The 20466-nt window shown below is 48.1% G+C and overlaps 1 protein-coding gene across 30 annotated transcripts in view; it reads right to left on the reverse strand.

Annotated features, from left to right (window-relative positions):
• LOC126427195 (THAP domain-containing protein 1 B-like) overlaps positions 1-20466 on the reverse strand; it is a 443316-nt gene that overhangs the window by 374322 nt on the left and 48528 nt on the right. For 3 of the 30 annotated variants that reach the window (XR_007576559.1, XR_007576584.1, XR_007576573.1), the window contains exons 1-2: positions 11814-11923; positions 11493-11610 (exon numbers count right to left, since the gene is read on the reverse strand). The exons of 11 other annotated variants lie outside the window; for them this stretch is intronic. Coding sequence is in view for 4 of the 19 variants with exons in the window: in XM_050089427.1 (XP_049945384.1) it covers positions 11198-11346; positions 11493-11610 (267 nt within the window). In the remaining 15 variants the exon portion in view is untranslated. 16 more of the 30 variants (XR_007576550.1, XR_007576580.1, XR_007576572.1 and 13 more) reach the window with 11 other exon arrangements.

Raw genomic sequence — 20466 nt, forward strand, 5'->3', positions numbered from 1 at the left:
CATCTGCTCGTATTCCTCGAACATATCAGCATACTCTACACCTTCCACCGCCTTGATCCCCCTCACCCGCTGGTTGCTCCTCTCCTCTCCCATCCCCGCCCCCTGCCACCTCTTCACTGTTGTGTGCCCCTACCCTCCATCTCTACACCCTTCATCTCCTTTCCAAAGGTGGCTTCCATCAACTCCCGCTCAATGATGATGCCCTCTCTCCCACCATTTATCCCTCCTATTAATTCTGATCCTCACCCACTCCTTACCTCCGTCCTTTTCCTGGGCTCCCTCTCCCCCCTTCCATCCTCTTTTTTCACCACCTACCATCTCTCTGCCTCCCTTCTCTCCCCTGAGTCCTTTTGTATTTCCACCCTCTGCCTTTTCTCATTCCCTCTCGCGTCTGCCCCGCCCCTTATGAGTCCTCTCCCTCCTTTGGTTCCTCCCCCTTTCGTTTTTCCTCTCCTCCCTCCTTGTTTTACCCCCCCATCTGTCCAGCTCCACCCCCCAACTACCCTCAGCTATGGTGTGTCATCTTTGTGCCAACATTTTAGTGCAGTGTTTACAGTGAGTGTTCAGTGTTGTGTGTCTTTTCCGAAGTGTTGCGAACGGACATCATACTGTCGCTGGGTGTGGTTTTTATATCTCTTGCGAACAGAAACCAGACTGTGACCGTGTGTTTTAATTGTCTGTCTACTATGTTACCTGTTTGCTTCCTGTGTATTTTATTAGCCTTGCCAACCGTTTGCTTTATGTTTTAGCTTTCCACAATTTTCCACCGTTTTACAGTTTAGTCACCGTTTTATCCCCTGCTTATAATGTTTCTTATCTTCTTCTTACGTTTTAAAAAGTCTGTAAGCTGCTACCAGCCTGCCCCCTTAGGGGGGAATCGAAATTCAATAAAGGAAAAAAAAAAAAAAAAAAAGGAAATGGAAGTGGCAGACGCTAGCGGTAGACATGGCGTTATGGATATGGAGTTCATCATAAGAATAAACCTGGTGTAAAAAAACACAATAGCGATGATAGGTCAGAAGCACTAGCAGACGTACACTGGTGTTCTTACGGTCTTGGAAGTAGGTCCTACTTATGTATTAGCTAAATTAAATAAATCTTTATGATGTTCGAATCTATTAAGAGCCACCAACCTTTTTCTTAATAACGCTTTAGCTGCGTATTTTAATTTAATTTCAAAAATGCTCTACAGTCACAGTCTCTTTATTGTTGAGCTCTGATTGTCGCGCTGTTAATACGCGGAATGAAAATACCTGAGGCTGCAGACTGTTCCATAGTGAAACAGGGTTAAAAAAAGGGCCGAAAAATAGATTGTTCTTAATGTTTTTCATAAATTTACAGAGGTAATCGGCTTTGAACTTTTCTGAGGGACTGTATTAGACACAGTGCAGTTATGCATCTAAACTGCCGGTTTCGCTGAATCGGTAGCCTGCTGTGGGCGTTTGTTCCCTGGTTACAATTTCCCCATAGTCATTTTTTTTCTCATTCAATTTGAAATAGCTACATCTCGTAATTGTAGAATTCATCATAACTTTTTATGAATAATGTACGAATTCTTGTTTCTAATTACATATTGCATTCGAAATTCTCGTTTTTATTGGGTATATAAATTCTGAATTATCGATTTTTATGAATGTTAACTTAAGTTGCCTAAATTATGAAAACATAAGAATATAAGTTTTAAGACAAAAATGAAAAACCAAACACTTTTTATTTGAACTATCTTCATCGTTTTATACCACAGATGTAGGTAAGCCTTGTAGAAACATGAAAAACAATTCTTTTCACAGCATCGAGCATGGCATACAAATTCTGGATTTTTACATTTGCCACTGTACCATTACAACAGGAACTCAGCAGAACTGATCTGCTGCCAAATTAAGGGAATTGGCCAATGCTGGCCGAATGCTGGCGGGATACAGAACGGCTCGTCAAAAAAGAAGAAGAGAAAATGGGGCGGCTGGTTGGCATCGTGTATTCTGATGTCGATAGGGTCGTTATCAACGTAGCAGGTGACACTTCCAGAACTGAAATGTATTTCTCCGACTCCGATAACGCAGGAGCTAAGAGATCACCAGATGACTGACTGTAATAAATACATTAGTGGCTTCAGTGTTCAACAGTACGATGAAATCCCTGCAGTATGCTTTTACATTACACAGCTCGCTATGTTTAAGTTGGAAATTTTCATCACTCTTGTTTGCAATTAGAACACCATGCAGGTGACAACAATTGCATTTCATGCTTGCCGTCTGGTGACTGAAGAAGTGAGCGATAGTGGTGGAGTTTTTCCAAATATAGTTTGATTCTCTTTAAAACTTAAATGACATTCGAAGCTATCTTGTTTCTTTCCTCGTCTCGTTTTTCATCAGAACTGCAACTGTTCACATCATTGCAGGTAAGTTGGACCGCTGGCTGGCCAGTGCTGTCCAAGTTTGAGTTTGATGCTCCAGTATAGCTGTTGTCCCGCATTATCGCTCCCTCTGTGTGCGTATAACACAGCACAAAACGTATCCTTATGATCTTACTTGACTGTACTGGTCTCAGATTGGTTTCCACTCCACGTGAAACGGAGTCCAATTATATTGAAGCAAACATACAAGAATACATGACGTAATGGTTACATCAGTTTTATTCTTATGATGAACAGATTATACTTACGCTGTGCTGTCTTCCAGCATCGTCATTATATCAGACCGGCGAGTGCATTGATAGACGACATTCTTTGGAGGCAAACGACCGATCTGAATACTACACGGTTCGCGTTATAACATTGCCCCGATTTTGAGAGAAAAACATAGATAAAAATAATCTCAGGGACGTATGAATTAGAATGTGAATGATTAAACTGCGACTGACCGCTAACAGTGTTCGGCCATGACCCCCAAACAATCCCAGAAACAACTTCTCTCCGATACAGCCCGAAACTGCACTAAGAAATGCATACTAAACTCATGTGTAACGTGAATAGCAAGGAAAGGGATCTTCAAATGAAACACGGCTACTTAAGATGAAATTGACATAATTATTTCACAAAAGCACACGTGACACTACACAGCTTATCTCGGTACCGCAGGACAGAAGGGAGGGAGGGAAAACAAGTCGCCTTCCGCTTTTTTTTTATATCGTTAGACAAACGAGCGTACCCACTACATTTTGTTTCAACATTTAACTCAAAGATGCTTCTTTACAAAATAATCCATAAATAACTAGAAATACATCATCTCATTAGTACATCGTTTCTTTCAATTATATACAAATTTATTTTTATATGCAAAATTTTTTACGATATTTTCTGGCGATAATTAAAACTAGGGCTACTTCTTTATACATTTATAAAGTAACATTTCAGCACGCTGTCTGAACGTTCGTGAAGGGATGTGGCGGGGCCGCATGTGATGACCAGTTATGAAAGAAAATGCAGCACTATGGATGATCGGACATACAGCCACCTACATTGTTGAGAACAGCGATGCTACATCCTTCGAATATCTGTCCTACGTTGAAGGAGAATATTTTCGGTTGGCGCGGGTGACAATCATCGGAAAACATTTGGCAACATGCTGCATATCATGACCATGGAATCCGCGCAAGTACTCTCGATTGCTGCACTTAACCCATAACCGACACGCTATAGAAGAATTCCGTACAATGCTATAGCCTGTTCATGTGGGTGATATAGGTGCGAGACTAGTTGTAGAAGTGGGCAGCATGGGGGAAACAAGCACATGGATCAAAGGCACTTCATTAAAAATAGAAAAAAATCAAACCTGACATATGCTTAAATTCATGTCATCCTGACGATGACGATGGGGGCTATCGTCCAAAGCTCGCGATTTCATCCCGAATTGATGCGGCAAGAAAACCGAGAATGTTTTACATTTAAGTACCGTCGCGAAAGACTTTTTTCTCGTGATGATTAAATTCAGTCCGCTATTTATCTTCAACTAAGGAATTTTGTTACTTACCAAGACGAAATCCTATCTATTTCTTCATTTCCATATCATTACTTTAAAAAATTGGGCAGTTGGCAAAATGCTGCCCAAGCACTTCATTTGTGTATATGGGAGAATTAATCTAATTAGTAGTTACTTTATTATATAGAGTGGTGTGAAACATGCAGATACATTTTACACTGTGACAGGGGAAAAAGAAGAAGAAGGTGCACCACAAACAACTTGTGCAGATTGGTCAAAAATTGAAATGAATGCAGATATCGACAGAAAATGCAAAATTGTAAACTTTGGTGGTCGATGAATGAATGTGTGACGCTGCAGAGCAATTTCAACGCGCAACTAGCGAAGTTAGTAAATGAGAGACATGTCGGCAGGAAAAAATACAATCTTTACGAATTTCATTCTGTGTACTCTTCTGGACAGCAATTATGCCTGGCAGACAGGTACGTAGACACTATATGCAGATGTCATCATTTGGGAGACTTGTTGGGCTGAAAGAAGGCAGTTGGAGTAATAGACGAATCGCTCGATATCTGAGGGGGAGTGATGCCACTATTTTCCTATGTTAGCAGCAATGGGTAAACAGTGGCCAAACATAGCATCAAGAAGGAAGTGCTTGACCTCGGGAGATGACAGAACGTGAGGTCGGGACAGTCATCAGAGGGACACTCAGAGCGCCGGATTCATCATTATTGTCGAGCTGACGTGCAACTGGTACTTTATTTACTGCAGGGACCATTAACAGGCGGCTCACAGAAAGGGGCTGTGTTCACGTCGCCCCTGTACAGCATCAAGCTCGTATTCAGTGGTGTCGGGCACATTCGGCCTGGAATCCCATTGACTCGAGTAGTCTTCAGTGATGAGTCCTACTTCGAACTGAGCCCCGAATACCAACGAACGCTTTTCTGGAGATGCTGCAGACAGTGATGGGATATCAAACAGACAGTCCCGCCATATGGGAGGACAATCAGGTGTTATCGTCTGGGGTGCTACTACATTTCCCAGTAAGTCCTCTTTAGTTGACTTCGGTGGAACACTTACAGTGCAGCGGTATGTCGACGATATTCTATGCCCCGTTTTGTTGCCCCACCATGGCCTGGTCATACTTTTCAGCAGGATGACGCCCGACGGCAAACGACGAGAGTTTCTACTGCTTTCCATGCCCCACCTTGACCAGCAAGGTCGCCAGAGCTCTGTCAACGTTTCGAGCTTTATTAGCAGGGCCCTTCTGTCGGTATGGTGTATTGATGATCTAACACGCCAGTTGCACAGAATTTGGTAAGTTATCCTTCAGTAAGACATCCAACAACTCAATCAATCAATGACAAGTCGAATAACTGATTGCATAAGGGGCAGAGGTGGACCGTCGAATCATTGGCTTGCTCAGTTTACAGAGCTCTTTCTCTTGAATAAATCATCTACTTTTCCTGAAATTGTAAACATATGTTTGTCTGTATATGTACATTACATCCACCGATATCCATCCCATTCTAATTCCTTCGTGGTATGTCGTTGTTTTTGTCTCAGAGTGTACGCTAAATTAAGAGCAAAAAAAAAAGTGTCAACTTTTCTGTGGTGAATAACGCCACAGTGTTCTACAGCAAAATGCTATTCGAGAGCAGAGCGCAGTAGTACGTTTCTCTTAATTACAAAAAGTGATACAAATTCGGAATTATGCAAAATATGGCTACATCGAATTGGAACGAAAGATACATTTTTCAAACGAGTCTGCTAGGCTACATGAAGTAAATATATATTTCCCTCATAGTGGATTACTTAATATAGAAATCGCATGTAAAATTATTTGGGAGAAGAATCAAGTGTTTTTTTTTTTTTTTTTTTTTTTTGTAGTGCATCTAGCAACGTGATGGATTTCAGATGTAAAATTCACAAAACTAATCCACACTGAGTGCAAAATAAATTTTTTTTTTCTTCGTCCTGTTTCCGATTAATACTGCTGTCTTGTGAAGTTTATGTTATTCATAATAGAGTTGTGTAAGGGTTTTAAATTCTAAATCACGTTACATTTTTATATGTAGTATCATATCTTAGCATACTTTTACACCTGATCAGTTTCAGATGAAGCTGGGGGATGTTGTTAATACACTATATTTCATGTCTGAAGCACTGGCGTAGTTACGGAGTTCGGCAGCAAGCACGGTGTTTTAACTTGTCAGACACAATCTCTCCTCCCGCCCCCCTCGACAACCCCACAAAAAGCTGAACAAGTCCTTCTGGGAGAGGTAGGGACAAATTTTTCGGAACAAGTGTGTAAGTAAACAAAATATAGTGTTTACAATTTTGTAAACAGTTATTATGAATGGATAGGAATATGTAAAACTCATTCTTGTAAATAACATAGTTTTAACTAGTTATTGATAAATCAGTACAAATAACAAGTGTTCTTCTTATTGGTGGGTAAGTTCAATATGTAATTTAGAGTTATTGTAACTTCTTACGTCGCAAATTTTTTTTGCTCCATCAGAATCGATATCTTTAGCACCACTATTTTGCATCGACAAAATTGTCATACTACACTGTGGTGACAAAAGTCATGGGATATCCCCTAATATCGTATCGGATCTCCGATTACACGACGTAGTGCAGCAACACGACGTGAGATGGACTCAGGAAGTCGCTGGAAGTCCCCTGCAGAAATACTGAGCCTTGCTGCCTCTACAGCCATCCGTAATAGTGAAAGTGTTGCTGGAGCAAGATTTTGTACACGAACTGACCTCTGAATTATGTGCCATAGATGTTCGGTGGAAATAACGTCGGGCGGTCTTGGTGACCAAATCGTTTGCCGTAATACTTTAGAATGTTCTTCTGACCAATCCCGAACAGTTCTGGCCCAGTGATATTTTTGGTAGCACGAAGTCCATGAATTAAGCCAAATGGTCTCCAAGTAGCCGAACGTAGCCATTTCCAGTTAATGATCGGTTCAGTTGAACCAGAGGATACAGTCCATTCCGTATCAACACAGCCCAAGCCATTAAGGATGCATCATCACCTTGCACAGAGCCTTGTTGACAACTTGAGCCCATAGCTTTGTGGGGTCTGCACCACACTCGAACCCGCGGCACTGTCATAACGGATACTTTCGTCGTCCGTCCCACACTGATTTCTGTTATTGTTCCACGCAGTGTATCTTTCTGTTAGCACTGACAGCTCTACACAAACACGCCTGCTCTCGGTCGTTACGTGAAGGCTGTCAGCCACTGCGTTGTGCGTGATGAGGAGAACGCCTGAAACTCGGTATTTTCGGCACAATCTTGAAATTGTGGAAGTCAGAACACTGGACTCCCTAACCATTTCCGAAATGGAATGCCCCACGCGTCTAGCTCCAACTACCGTTCAGAGTTCAAAGCCTGTTACTTCTGGTCGCGCGGCCATAATCATGTCGAAAACCATTTCACATGAATCACGTGTTTACAAATGACAGCTCTGCCCATGCACTGCCCTTTTATGCCGTGTGTACGCGATACTATCGGCATCTGGATATGTTAATGACTTTTGTCGTGCTTGACTCATGGTAGACCAATGATAATATTAATTAGTTTGAATTTTAAATAACTCCTTTGATGTGACACTACTGAAACATACCAAGTTCAGAAAAACTTTAGCACCAAAATGAGGATGTGAACAGATTCGAAAAATCCGTATTCAAAAACGAACTATAAGAACCTTAAAGACGTCCAAAAATGGATTCTTCTTTTTGAACTTTGCCAGCTTGCAGAAATCTTCTCATGTGCGAAATTTCTGCGAGGATACGATCTTCAGAAATCTCATGATTATTGTCCACTAAACTTTTTACAGTCATTCAAAATTCCATCTCTGAGGTTTTAGCCAGATTCCTGGGTCCTAAAACTAGGAAACGATGTGATACACTTTCCATGGTTTTGCAATGTGTATCGACTACATTACGCTTGTTGGTTCTCTTCTGATTATATTACTGTGCTATTTCGGATCCTTACTAGACAGGCTTGACAGAGGACATCGAAAAAGTTCAAAGACGGGCTGCGCCTATTCTATTATCGCTAAATGAGGGACAAAGTGTCATCAGTATGATGAGGTGACAGTTATTAAAAGCAAGTGGTTTTCCTTTTCGCCAAGTGGTTTTCACTGAAATCCAAATGCCACCTTTCTCCTCTGAACCGGAAATTATTTTGTTAGCAGGAAATTATCATCTTAGTAAAATAAGATAAATCAGTGCTCGCACAAATAGATTTAAGTGTTCGTTTTTCCCGCGAGCTTTTCGAGAATGGAACGGTAGTCAAATAGTCTGAAAGTGGTTCGATCAATCTTCCGCCATGCTCTTAAATGTGAACTGCAGAGTATTCACGTAGATACAGATGTGCTTATTTTTCAAACCACTGTCAAGTGCGTGGAAGAAGCTACTTAGCGCAGTACAACGGTTGGGAAGACTGATATCAGACACCCTCCCCTCACCCTACCCCCTTGAAATTTTGATTCTGACGACACACTGATCAGTAACGTATCCTAAGATATACGTTAGGGTAAAAGATGATAATTCGGTTGACTTTACAAATACCTAATAAATGTGGTGGTACACATATGGACCTATAGTTAACCTTACGTTAATGTTCGTGCCATATTTAAATATACACAACACATTTTCCATCACAAGAAGTAAAAGTGCAAAGAAAATTGATAAAATGTATATTAAATAATGGACAAGGTTCCGACGAGAATTTTGATGTGTATTACACGGTCATATATAGGAGCGATGGAGGGATATATACTGAGAGATGGAACACGTGTCGACTACATAACTTATGGATTGTTTTTTCATTTAATAACTTATGAAAAAGGGGCATGTAATACTTAACAAGCTTCACTTTAATAAGTAAATTTCCAAAAAACATTTATTTCACAATTTTTTGTGACAAGGAGTCAGATGTCAAGACTTTTTCATTCTTTTATAAATACTTACATCTTTTGTCACACACACATCATTTTTTCGTTTTACAAAGTTGTTTAGTAAAATATTTGCACTGCAAGTCAATATACAATGTATGATAGATTCAAGAGTGTGACCTTTTAAACAATGGAAACCAAGAAGTAAGTCTTTTGGCACATTAATGGCTGCTTCTTTCACAAGCACATTTCTTTGATTTACTTGTTGCAGGAACAAATTTTTCCTTTTCTTTAAGAATTTTTTATAGTGTTAAGTATACATAGGAAACACATGTGACTACATCACTGCTAGGGTATGTTAAACCTCCCCTGTTATTTGCCATTATCAAATCATCTGCTTGTCTTGTTTCTTCGGATGTTACAAACCCTTCACAATATGGACAATTTATTTTAGATGCACTTGGTGTGAGCAATATAATGGAGTAATGGCCAAGTGTTTTCCTCTATTTCATCAACATCACTATCATCAACTTCTACATTTAATAGCTCTGGGTTGTCGATATCTTGAAAGCCTGGGATTCTACAACAAGCAGCATCAACATAATTAGGTCTTACAACATCACCAAACACTTTGGACTTTAATACAAGAGGAAACATACTCTGGGCCCTTAATTTTCCTCGTTCCAAATACCTGCCTTAGCGATACATGGTAACTTCCCCCATTAAGTTGGCGGTATTTCCCAAACCTGTCCTTCAAACTGTCTGTCTGTATTTTCCCAAAGAGCAAATATGTTCTCTTCTTCTCACACAGCCAGTATTCACTAAAATCAATAAAGGCTGCAGTAGTATGTTTCAGAGCAAAGTGTGTTTCTCTGGTCAATTTCTTTCCTCCATTGCAATCTTCCCATGAACACAACCACGAGAGAAAGTTTCTCAAAAAGTCATGAATATGTTTTGAATTGAGAGTAATCTGTTCTTGGTAAACATTTCTTAGCCTTTTACCCTTCAGCAGCGTTTCAACATTTAATATCAAACCACTGACTTATTATTTTTACAAATGTGGCAATACTCTCCCAGTTTTCAAATTCTTTCTTGCACCTAGTTATGCATTGCAACAACTGTCATGTTATTAAAAATACGCAATGCTAATTTCACATTTTGCCATTCAAAAGAATTTGGATATGGTGACTTAAGTGTTAAAGTGCTGCCATACTGCAATAGTTCACCTTTTTCTAGTAAATGTAGTTCCTTCAGTGCTGTAACAGAAGCAAGACCTCCCTTCAAGCCATCACTAAAAGAAGGAAAGCACAAAATTTGGTCCTTTTCGTTACCCCAGTTGTCCCGTTTACATTTTAAAATGCGTACAGTATCTACAAAATAGTAAATTGGGCGGTCTGCAGAAGTCTGCTCAGGATGAACCTATTTTATCTGTACACTAGGAGGGAGGGGGGGGGGGGGGGAAGAAAAGTATGAAATAGCTTCCTTATTAATAGCATTATTGTCAGCTACTACTTTTACCTCAAATCCCACTGCTTCTAGTTTAATTGAATTGTGTGAACTGGGAGAATATGCACCACATCTTTGTACACTGAATCCATACTCTGGATCATAAAAACATAAGCACTAGTTGCACACAAAACCACATCTGTGTTAAAAGCACCACCTACAACATTGCCACCTTTATAGTCAAGTTGTGACTTTAAATAAATCTCATCCATCAACAGGACAGTTTTATCATTCACAGATAAAGCACCAACTTTTTGTGGTATGTAACTGAGAAACTGCTCACTCTGATGCTCAATGATTGGGTTAGTTGGAATTTTACTCCAAAGTTTTGACAAAGTACTGGGACTGGGAATGGAAAAATTACGAGCACTCCTCAAAAACCTATATGCATGTGGACTGATAGAATAAGGTAATGACCATAAAATCATTGAAACACTCCCGTACCTAATCTGTGTTGGACTATTATATCTTGGAAATGAAACTTGTTCCTTCAAAAATTTAATTTTATGCTAACTTTCTGGTAATTTTTATTACAAGTTTTCCAAAATGTCTTCAATGCAAGACAAACTTGCCTCAAATGGAGCCTCATTTATATGAAACATCACATACAACTCTTTCAAAATATTGCTAACTGTACCAGTATCACTTACTTGGTTTGGTAATTTAATCTTACCAGCACAATTTAGCTCAGCTTCCTTCACAAATGCACTTAACACTAAATCACTATTTATAACGACATGACACACAACACTTAGATAAGGAGCATCCTTTAACACCTGTGACCCAGTCACTGTGCTTTTCACAATCAGATAATTTTGATTTAAAATCTTCTAAACTAGGAAATGAACTCTTCTCCATCATTTTTCGTGTGATTCCACACTCTGCTCAATGACTTTCTCAAGTGCTTGGTTCCCCAAACGTTCGCGACCCTCTGGATCTTCTCGAGCTGGTGCTTGTTTTGAAGATAAATACGTAGGTCTTCCTGGCAACTTTGATGGTACAGCATCTGCAAATAGAGAGAGATAAACATGAGATTCGTATAGCAATGTTTGATGATCTTAGATATTTAACAATATCGTAAGAAAATTAAGGAACCTGTACTTTAATCTGTAAACTGATTACAAGTACCCTTTACGATAAATTTTCACGAACGTTTCTTTAAACGTGGACGGTCCAAAGGTGCTGTAAACTGTAAAGAGTTTGCCAGTTTTGGGTCGTAAGCACTGGTAATTTTCTCAATGACGTCTGCAGTGAAATGCAGTTCACATATCTGAAAAGAAGCATATATTTCACTGTTAACGTAAGGCAGAATGTAAACTGACAAATGAAATCTAACTGAGGACTGCATAAAGTGAGCTTAAAAGTATTATGCTTCGTTATGGATAGGCTATTGATTTGAATATTCAGTTCTGTGACATAGCAGTATTAAAAAGGGTAACAATATAGAAATAAATTTAAATTACAGATACTTACAACGAACTGTTTACTGGGTTCCCAGTCATTCCTACGAACTGCAGCGATCCGTTTCAATCTTAATGCTTCATCAGACGGGAATGAAAAGACGCTAACTTTTAAACCGTTGTAGTTTCCCCTACAATAGGGCATACAGCACTTGCATGGCATTTTGTGCAGATGCTCAATAACAATCCGAATCGCATATGACAGTGAGAACAAGATTTCCGCCACAAATGTTACAAAAACAAAGCCATGCTTTCAGTTTTTTTTTTTTTACTTTATTGTTATTTTAAAACCTGTACAACAGGCAGGCTGTCAGCAGCACACTACGCTGCTCTTCAGCCATAGAAGACACAAGCAGAAAAAACAGGGAGAAGACACATAAGTCACAGAGCGGTGGGCAATAAAACAGGAGACACATAGAGACAATCACGGAGCCGTTCACACTCGTCGATAATCCACACTGCTAGCTGATGAGACGACACACAACCACTGAAGATGATGATGACACTCGTGAACGATGGAGGGGACGGTGAACACTAAACACTAAACACTAAACACACAAAACACTGATGGCGGCGACCTCCGGCGCGCGAATGTCCACGTAACGTGTGCGAGTCCGGGGACCTGCCAAGAGGGGTAGAAGGGGGAGGTGGGGGAGAGGGGAGAAAAAGGATGCCAATGGCTGAGGAGTCGGGGGCAGGAGGAGAGGAACAGGGGAGGGGAGGCCCGGGGGAGAAGGGGGGGAGAAAAGGAGGAGGGAGGGAAAAGGGAGAGGAGGGAGGGAGGGTGCCCGGAGGAATAAGTACAGGAGGAGGGCGGGAGGATCAAAGTTGGTAGGAGGGGTAGATGGAAGGGAGGAGGGCATCATCAGGGAGGGGGAGCTGGCGGAAGCCACCTTGGGAGAGGGTAAGGAGGGTGGAGAGATGGAGATCGGGTGGGACGTGCGAATACAGGCGCGGCAGCGGGCGGGGGTGGGAGAGGATCGGGGAGACGAGCGGGTGAGGAGGATCGAGTTTGCGGGAGGTGTACCGGTTCTGTATCCTCTCAAGGAAAAGGAGGAGGTGGGGGAAGGGGATGAGATCGTAGAGGATTCGCGTGGGGGAGGGGAGACGGATGCGATAGGCGAGGCGGAGAGCATGGCGTTCAAGGATTAGGAGGGATTTATAGATGGTAGGGGGAGCGGAGATCCATGCTGGATGGGCATAACAAAGGATGGGGCGGATGAGGGATTTATAGGTGTGGAGGATGGTGGAGGGGTCCACACCCCACGTACGGCCGGAAAGGAGCTTGAGGAGACGGAGGCGGGAACGTGCCTTGGCTTGGATTGTCTGGAGATGGGGAGTCCAGGAGAGGCGACGGTCGAGGGTGACGCCAAGGTACTTAAGCGTGGGAGTGAGGGCGATGGGACGGCCATAGACGGTGAGATAGAAATCAAGGAGGCGGAAGGAAGGGGTGGTTTTGCCTACAATGATCGCCTGGGTTTTGGAAGGATTGACCTTGAGCAACCACTGGTTGCACCAAGTGGTGAACCGGTCAAGATGGGATTGGAGAAGGCGTTGGGAGCGCTGTAGGGTGGGGGCAAGGGCAAGGAAGGCGGTGTCATCGGCAAACTGGAGAAGGTGGACGGGGGGTGACGGCGGCGGCATGTCCGCCGTATACAACAGGTACAGAAGGGGGGAGAGGACGGAGCCTTGGGGCACACCGGCGGAGGGGAAAAAGGTGTAGGAATCGGTGTTATGGATGGTGACATAGGAAGGATGGCGGGGGAGAAAGGAGCCGATCAGACAGACGTAGTTGATGGGAAGGGCGCAGGTTTGGAGCTTGAAGAGGAGACCGGAATGCCATACACGGTCATATGCACGTTCGAGGTCCAGGGAGAGGAAGATTGCGGAGCGACGGAATTAAGCTGTTCGGAAAGGAGATGAGTGAGGTGAAGGAGAAGGTCGTCGGAAGAGAAGGACGACCGAAAGCCACACTGGGTGACGGGAAGGAGGCGGTGCTGGCGGAGATGCAGGTGGATGCGTCGGGTGAGGATAGATTCCAGGACCTTGCTGAAGACCGAAGTAAGGCTGATGGGACGGTAGGAAGAGACGGCGGACGGCGGTTTGCCAGGTTTAAGGAACATGAGGATACGGGAGGTTTTCCACAGGTCGGGGTAGTAACCGGTTGACAGGACTACATTATAGAGCCTGGCCAGGGTGGAGAGGAAAGAGACAGGAGCTTCACGAAGGTGACGGTAGGTGACACGATCGTGACCAGGAGCGGTGTTGCGTTTGGTGCGGAGTGTAACAATGAGATCCTGTGTAGTGATAGGGGCATTGAGTTCCGTGTGTGTAATGTTGTCCAAGTACTGGAAACCAGGAGCGAGGGGAGGGACAGAGGTGTCAGTTCGATCGCCGATATCCGGGAAGAGGGAGTAATCGAACTGTGGATCGTCGGGGATGGAGAAGACATCGGAGAGGTAGGAGGCAAAGTGATTGGCCTTACTAAGGGTGTCAGGGAAGGGGTGATCATCGTGGAGAAGAGGATAGTAGGGGGAGGGTTTAGTTCCGGTAAGGCGACAGAAGGCCGTCCAGAACTTGGATGAGTTGATTGGTAGGGTTGCATTTAAGCAGGTGCATGTCTGTCGCCAGTCCCGGCGTTTCTTAGCCGCGAGCAAATTGCGAATGTGTCGCTGGAGTTGCCAGTGGCGTCGTAGTGTGTCCGGGTCACGCGTGCGGAGGAAGGCACGGTAGAGACGACGGGATTCACGGAGGAGGAGAACGGCCTGTGGGGGTAGGGTAGGACTGTGGGGGTGGATGGCGACAGTAGGAACGTGGGCCTCCACGGCCTCAGACAAGGTCTGCTGGAGAAAGGAGGCGGCATGGGTGACATCGTCAGGGTGGTGGTAGGTGAGAGGGTGGCTATCGACCTGGGTGGAAAGGGCATCCCGGTAGGCATTCCAGTCGGCTCGGGAATAGTCATGGACATACTTAGGGGGAGGGTCAGTACAAGAGTCGGGGCGAGGGCGATGACCTTCTGAAATGGTGAGGAGAACAGGGAGATGGTCGCTACCAATAGGCTCCAGGACATCCACCGTTATGCGGCCAAGGAGGTTGGGGGAGGAGAGGATAACATCAGGAGTGGAGTTGGATTCAGGACGGGTATGCCGGGGGATGGGGACGAGGTCACCTTGAAGGGTGGAGAGGAACCGATGAAATCGCCGTAACTGGGCAGCGGAACGACTATGGATGTTGAGGTCGGCGGCGATCACGTAGGAGGAAAAGGTACGATCGACGTGGGAGAGGAAGTCGAAGGGAATAGGAGCGTTGGGGCAGACATAGATGGTGGCGCAGGTAACGGTAAGGCCGGGGAAGAAGAGTCTAAGGATCAGGTGTTCGGTGGGGTCGGGAAGGAGAGGTTGGAGCCGAACGGGGATCTGGCGGTGGTGACCAATGGCAACTCCGCCACGCGCAATCGGGAGGGGATTATCGGAGCGGTGGAGGAGGTAGGGCGAAGTGTGAATGGTGTGGTGGGGTTGGAGGAAGGTTTCATTAAGGAGGAAGGCATCCATGCGGTGGGTGGCAAGGGTGTGCAGGAAGAGGTTCCTGTTGGCGGGTAGGGAGCGGATGTTGTTGAAAAGGATACGTTGCTGTCGCGCCATGATAGGGATTTAGACGAGGGTGTCGAGGCGGGAGAAGGTGAAATGGGCCTGGTTGTTGGAGTAGGTGGTGTACATCTTGAGTTGGAATATGGAACGGGCGGCGAGGGAGATCTGTTGGAGGGTGTGTGGGCGCTGAAAGGGATGAACATTCTGGAGGACAATGGTAAGGAACCTGATGATGTCCTCAGCGGTGGGGGGGGGGGGGGACGAAGGGAATTGCCAGGAGGGGTGGGAGCGTCCAGGGGACGGACAGGGACGGTGAGTTCAGGAGTGGTTGGAGGGGGTCGGGCTTTACACTTTTGGGAGTAGGTGGGATGGGGGAGATTGCAGGTATTGCAGGAAGGAGGGGATTGGAGGTTGGGGCACTGCCTGAGGAAGTGCGCTTGCCGACAATGCGGGCAGGTGGGGGCCTCGCGGCACTCAGCTGTGGGGTGCGCGTTATAGCGTAGACACCTCTGGCAGCGCAGGGATTGAGGAGGGGAACGGGAGGGGTCGACTTTGTACCGCTGGTTAAAAAGGAGGGCACCCTCCTTCAGGAGATGGTCAATGGAGGGGGCGTGCTCAGAAAAAACCCGCATAAGGCGGGTGGGGCCGGCAGCGTTATGTATGCGGCGAACCGCATGCACCTCCAAATGGGGATGCGCCTGGAGCTCTGCCAACACCTCCTCCTCCGTGAGCACTGGACTAAGCCGAGTGATCACGGCGGTGAGAGTTGGCGGGCGACGCGGAGGTTGGGGTTGGCGGGAGGGAGGTGGTGAAGGAGCAGGGGTGAGGGAGGCATGAGGGCCAAAGCGGGTGACAGGGATGCGGGAAAGGAGGTAGGTGTGGAGGGTGGGGCTGGGGGAGGAGATGAGGACCGAATCTCGGCGAGGAGTGAGGAGGGAGATGGGGGCACCAGGACAATGCTGGCGAAGGAAGAGGGTGAGGTTCCGGGCTTCAAGGAGAGAGGGATCAGGACGGGAGAGGAGGTAGCGGTTGGAGGAAGGGGGAGAGGAGGAGGATGAGGGGGCAGGGACAGGCGGGGAGACTTCCATGGCATCATGGGTGGGGGAAGGAGGACGAGGCGCAGCCTTTTTGGAAGCAGAGGAAGCAGGAGTGCCACCGGGGCGCTTGACGGTGATGGAGGAGGTGTGGGGGATGGGAACAACGGGAATGTGGCGGGGAGGGGCAGGTCCCGGGGCCGGAGTCGGTGCCGGAGATGGTGACAGTGACGGTGAAGGCGAAGGCGACGGCGACGATGACGATGACGGTGGCAGTGGCGGCGGTGATGGCGAAGGTGACGGGGAGAGCTGGGTGTGGGCAGTGGCCCGACGGGCCACCACCCGAGCCGGAGCTGCAGTGACAGGCTGGGGGAGTGGGGGGAAGGGATCAGAACGAGAGGAGTGGGAGGAAGAAGCGGGAGAGGGGGCGACAAAGATAGAGGGTGAAGGGAGAGTGAGGAGAGGTGGAATGGAAGGAGGGGGGTGGGACTGGGCACACCAAGTTATAGTGGTGGAGGCGGCGGAAGGGGAGGTATAGACAATGGCGGTGGTGGTAGTAGTGACAGTGGTGGTGGGGGCGGACATGACGGGAGAGAGAAACAAGAACGAACAGAACGAAGAGGAGAGGACAGAAACTGGGGACAGACAAAGACGAAGACGGATGAAGACGAAGACGGCCGTAGACCAGGGTCAGGACGGCGGCGATGGCGGCGACCAGGCGGCACCGGATGGCGGCGGCGGCGGGCACCGGATGGCGGCGGCGGCGGCGGGCACCGGCGGCGGCGGCGGCGAGCCCCGACAGGCGGCGACGGCGGCGGCGGCGGCGGCGGCGAGCACCGGCAGGCGGCGACCAGTCGGGGGCGGCGAGCCCCGGCAGGCAGCGACGGCGGCGGCGGCGGCGAGGACCGGAAGGCGGCGACCAAGCGGCGGCGGCGGCGGCGAGCACCGGCAGGCAGTACGGACGGCAAGCAGACGACACGGCAGGGATCTTCCACGTAGAAGGCGCACCCTGAGAGTAGCCCAGGCAGTGAAACTCTTCGATGAAGAAGAGAGGGAATCCAACCCTCGAATGCGTGATGCTTTCAGTCATTGCTACGAAAACAAATCAATGCAGTGACCACGCTTCCAAACGTGAAACACCGCTTCTACCACAGATAGCACTGCTCAACTGCAGAACGCTAACGTTACAGCTCCCACAGAATTGTGTGCGTAAGCTTTGTTTTTGGGTGTAGTTGCTACAATGCGACTCGTTTTCGGCCAGTCACGAATTGCAGACGGAGCTGAAATGATCGCCATATTTTCTGAGGTGGCGCCTCGCAGTGACATCTGTTGGCAGCGCCCAGCAACACTGAAGTATTCAAGCGCTGCTTATTTTACTTTACAAGTTCAGCACGAAAATATTGAGAGTAAGAAACAATTCCGTAGTTATACCAAGTATTTATTTCTATACTGCTAATAAAATAGCAATAACCACCCTCGCTCTTGGTTTGTCTGTGAAGAATATATTTCATACCCACAAAATTTCTTGGTAAGGTATTCTTTAGATATGGCAACTTTCTGCTGTAACTATCATTCGAGGGTTGGATTCCCTCTCTTCTTCATCGAAGTGTTTCACTGCCTGGGCTACTCTCAGGGTGCGCCTTCGACGTGGAAGATCCTTGCCGTGTCGTCTGTTTGCCGCCGCCGCCGCCGCTTGGTCGCCGCCTTCCGGTCCTTGCCGCCGCCGCCGCCGCCGCCTGCCGGGGCTCGTCGCCCGTCGCCCCCGCCTGGTCGCCGCCTGCCGGGGCTCGCCGCCCCCGCCTGGTCGCCGCCTGCCGGGGCTCGCCGCCCCCGCCTGGTCGCCGCCTGCCGGTGCCCGCCGCCGCCGCCTGCCGGTGCCCGCCGCCGCCGCCTGCCGGTGCTCGCCGCCGCCGCCGCCGCCATCCGGTGCCGCCTAGTCGCCACCATCGCCGCCGTCCTGACCCTGGTCTGCCGTCTTCGTCTTCATCCGTCTTCGTCTTTGTCTGTCCCCGGTTTCTGTCCTCTCCTCTTCGTTCTGTTCGTTCTTGTTTCTCTCTCCCGTCATGTCCGCCCCCACCACCACTGTCACTACTACCACCACCGCCATTGTCTATACCTCCCCTTCCGCCGCCTCCACCACTATAACTTGGTGTGCCCAGTCCCACCTCCCTCCTTCCATTCCACCTCTCCTCACTGTCCCTTCACCTTCTATCTTTGTCGCCCCCTCTCCCGCTTCTTCCTCCCGCTCCTCTCGTTCTGATCCCTTCCCCCCACTCCCCCAGCCTGTCACTGCAGCTCCAGCTCGGGTGGTGGCCCGTCGGGCCACTGCCCACGCCCAGCTCTCCCCGTCACCTTCGCCATCACCGCCGCCTCTGCCGCCGTCATCGTCATCGTCGCCTTCACCGTCACCGTCACCATCTCCGGCGCCGACTCCGGCCCCGGGACCTGCCCCTCCCCGCCACATTCCCGTTGTTCCCATCCCCCACACCTCCTCCACCGCCGTCAAGCGCCCCGGTGGCACCCCTGCTTCCTCTGCTTCCAAAAAGGCTGCACCTCGTCCTCCTTCCCCCACCCTTGATGCCATGGAAGTCTCCCCGCCTGTCCCTGCCCCCTCATCCTCCTCCTCTCTCCCTTCCTCCTACCGCTACCTCCTCTCCCGTCCTGATCCCTCTCTCCTTGAAGCCCGGAACCTCACCCTCTTCCTTCGCCAGCATTGTCCTGGTGCCCCCATCTCCCTCCTCACTCCTCGCCGAGATTCTGTTCTCATCTCCTCCCCCAGCCCAACCCTCCATACTGACATCCTCTCCCGTCTCCCCATCACCCGTTTTGGTCCCAACGCCTCCCTTACCCCTGCTCCTTCTCCATCTCCTACCCGCCAACCCCAACCCCCGCGTCGCCCGCCGACCCTCACCGCCGTGATCACGCGGCTCAGTCCGTCGATCACGGAGGAGGAGGTGTTGGCGGAGCTCCAGGCCCATCCCACGCTGGAGGTGCGGGCGGTCCGCCGCATTTTCAACTCGGCCGGCCCCACCCGCCTTATGCGGGTTTTCTCTGAGGACGCCCCCTCCATTGACCGTCTCCTGAAGGAGGGTGCCCTCCTCTTCCACCAGCGGTACAAGGTCGACCCTTCCCGTTCCCCTCCTCAATCCCTGCGCTGCCAGAGGTGTCTGCGCTATAATGCGCACCCCACAGCTGAGTGCCGCGAGGCCCCCACCTGCCCGCATTGTCGGCAGGCGCACTTCCTCCGGCAGTGCCCTAACCTCCAATCCCCTCCCTCCTGTAATACCTGCAATCTCCCTCATCCCACCTACTCCCAAACGTGTAAAGCCCGACCCCCTCCAACCACTCCTGAACTCACCGTACCTGTCCGTCCTCTGGACGCCCCCACCCCCCCTGGCAATTCCCTTCGTCCCCCACCCACCGCTGAGGACATCATCAGGTTCCTCACCATCGTCCTCCAGAATGTTCATCCCTTTCAGCGCCCTCACACCCTCCAGCAGATCTCCCTTGCTGCCCGTTCCATCTTCCAACTCAAGATGTACGCCACCTACTCCAACAACCAGGCCCATTTCACCTTCTCCCGTCTTCACACCCTCGTTTAAATCCCAGTCATGGCGCGACAGCAACGTATCCTTTTCAACAACATACGCTCCCTTCCTGCCAACAAAAACCTGTTCCTGCACACCCTTGCCACCCACCGCGTGGATGCCTTCCTCCTCAATGAAACCTTCCTGCAACCCCAACACACAGTCCACACTTCGCCCTACCTCCTCCACCGCTCCGATAATCCCCTCCCAATTGCGCGTGGCGGAGTTGCCATTGGTCACCACCGCCAGATCCCCGTTCGGCTCCAACCTCTCCTTCCCGACCCCACCGAACACCTGATCCTTAGTCTCTTCTTCCCCGGCCTTACCGTTACCTGCGCCACCATCTATGTCCGCCCCAACGCTCCTATTCCCTTCGACTTCCTCTCCCACGTCGATCGTACCTTTTCCTCCTACGTGATCGCCGCCGACCTCAACATCCATAGTCGTTCCGCTGCCCA

This window comes from Schistocerca serialis, chromosome 11 (genome assembly GCF_023864345.2).
Source record: "Schistocerca serialis cubense isolate TAMUIC-IGC-003099 chromosome 11, iqSchSeri2.2, whole genome shotgun sequence".
NCBI lineage: Eukaryota > Metazoa > Arthropoda > Insecta > Orthoptera > Acrididae > Schistocerca > Schistocerca serialis.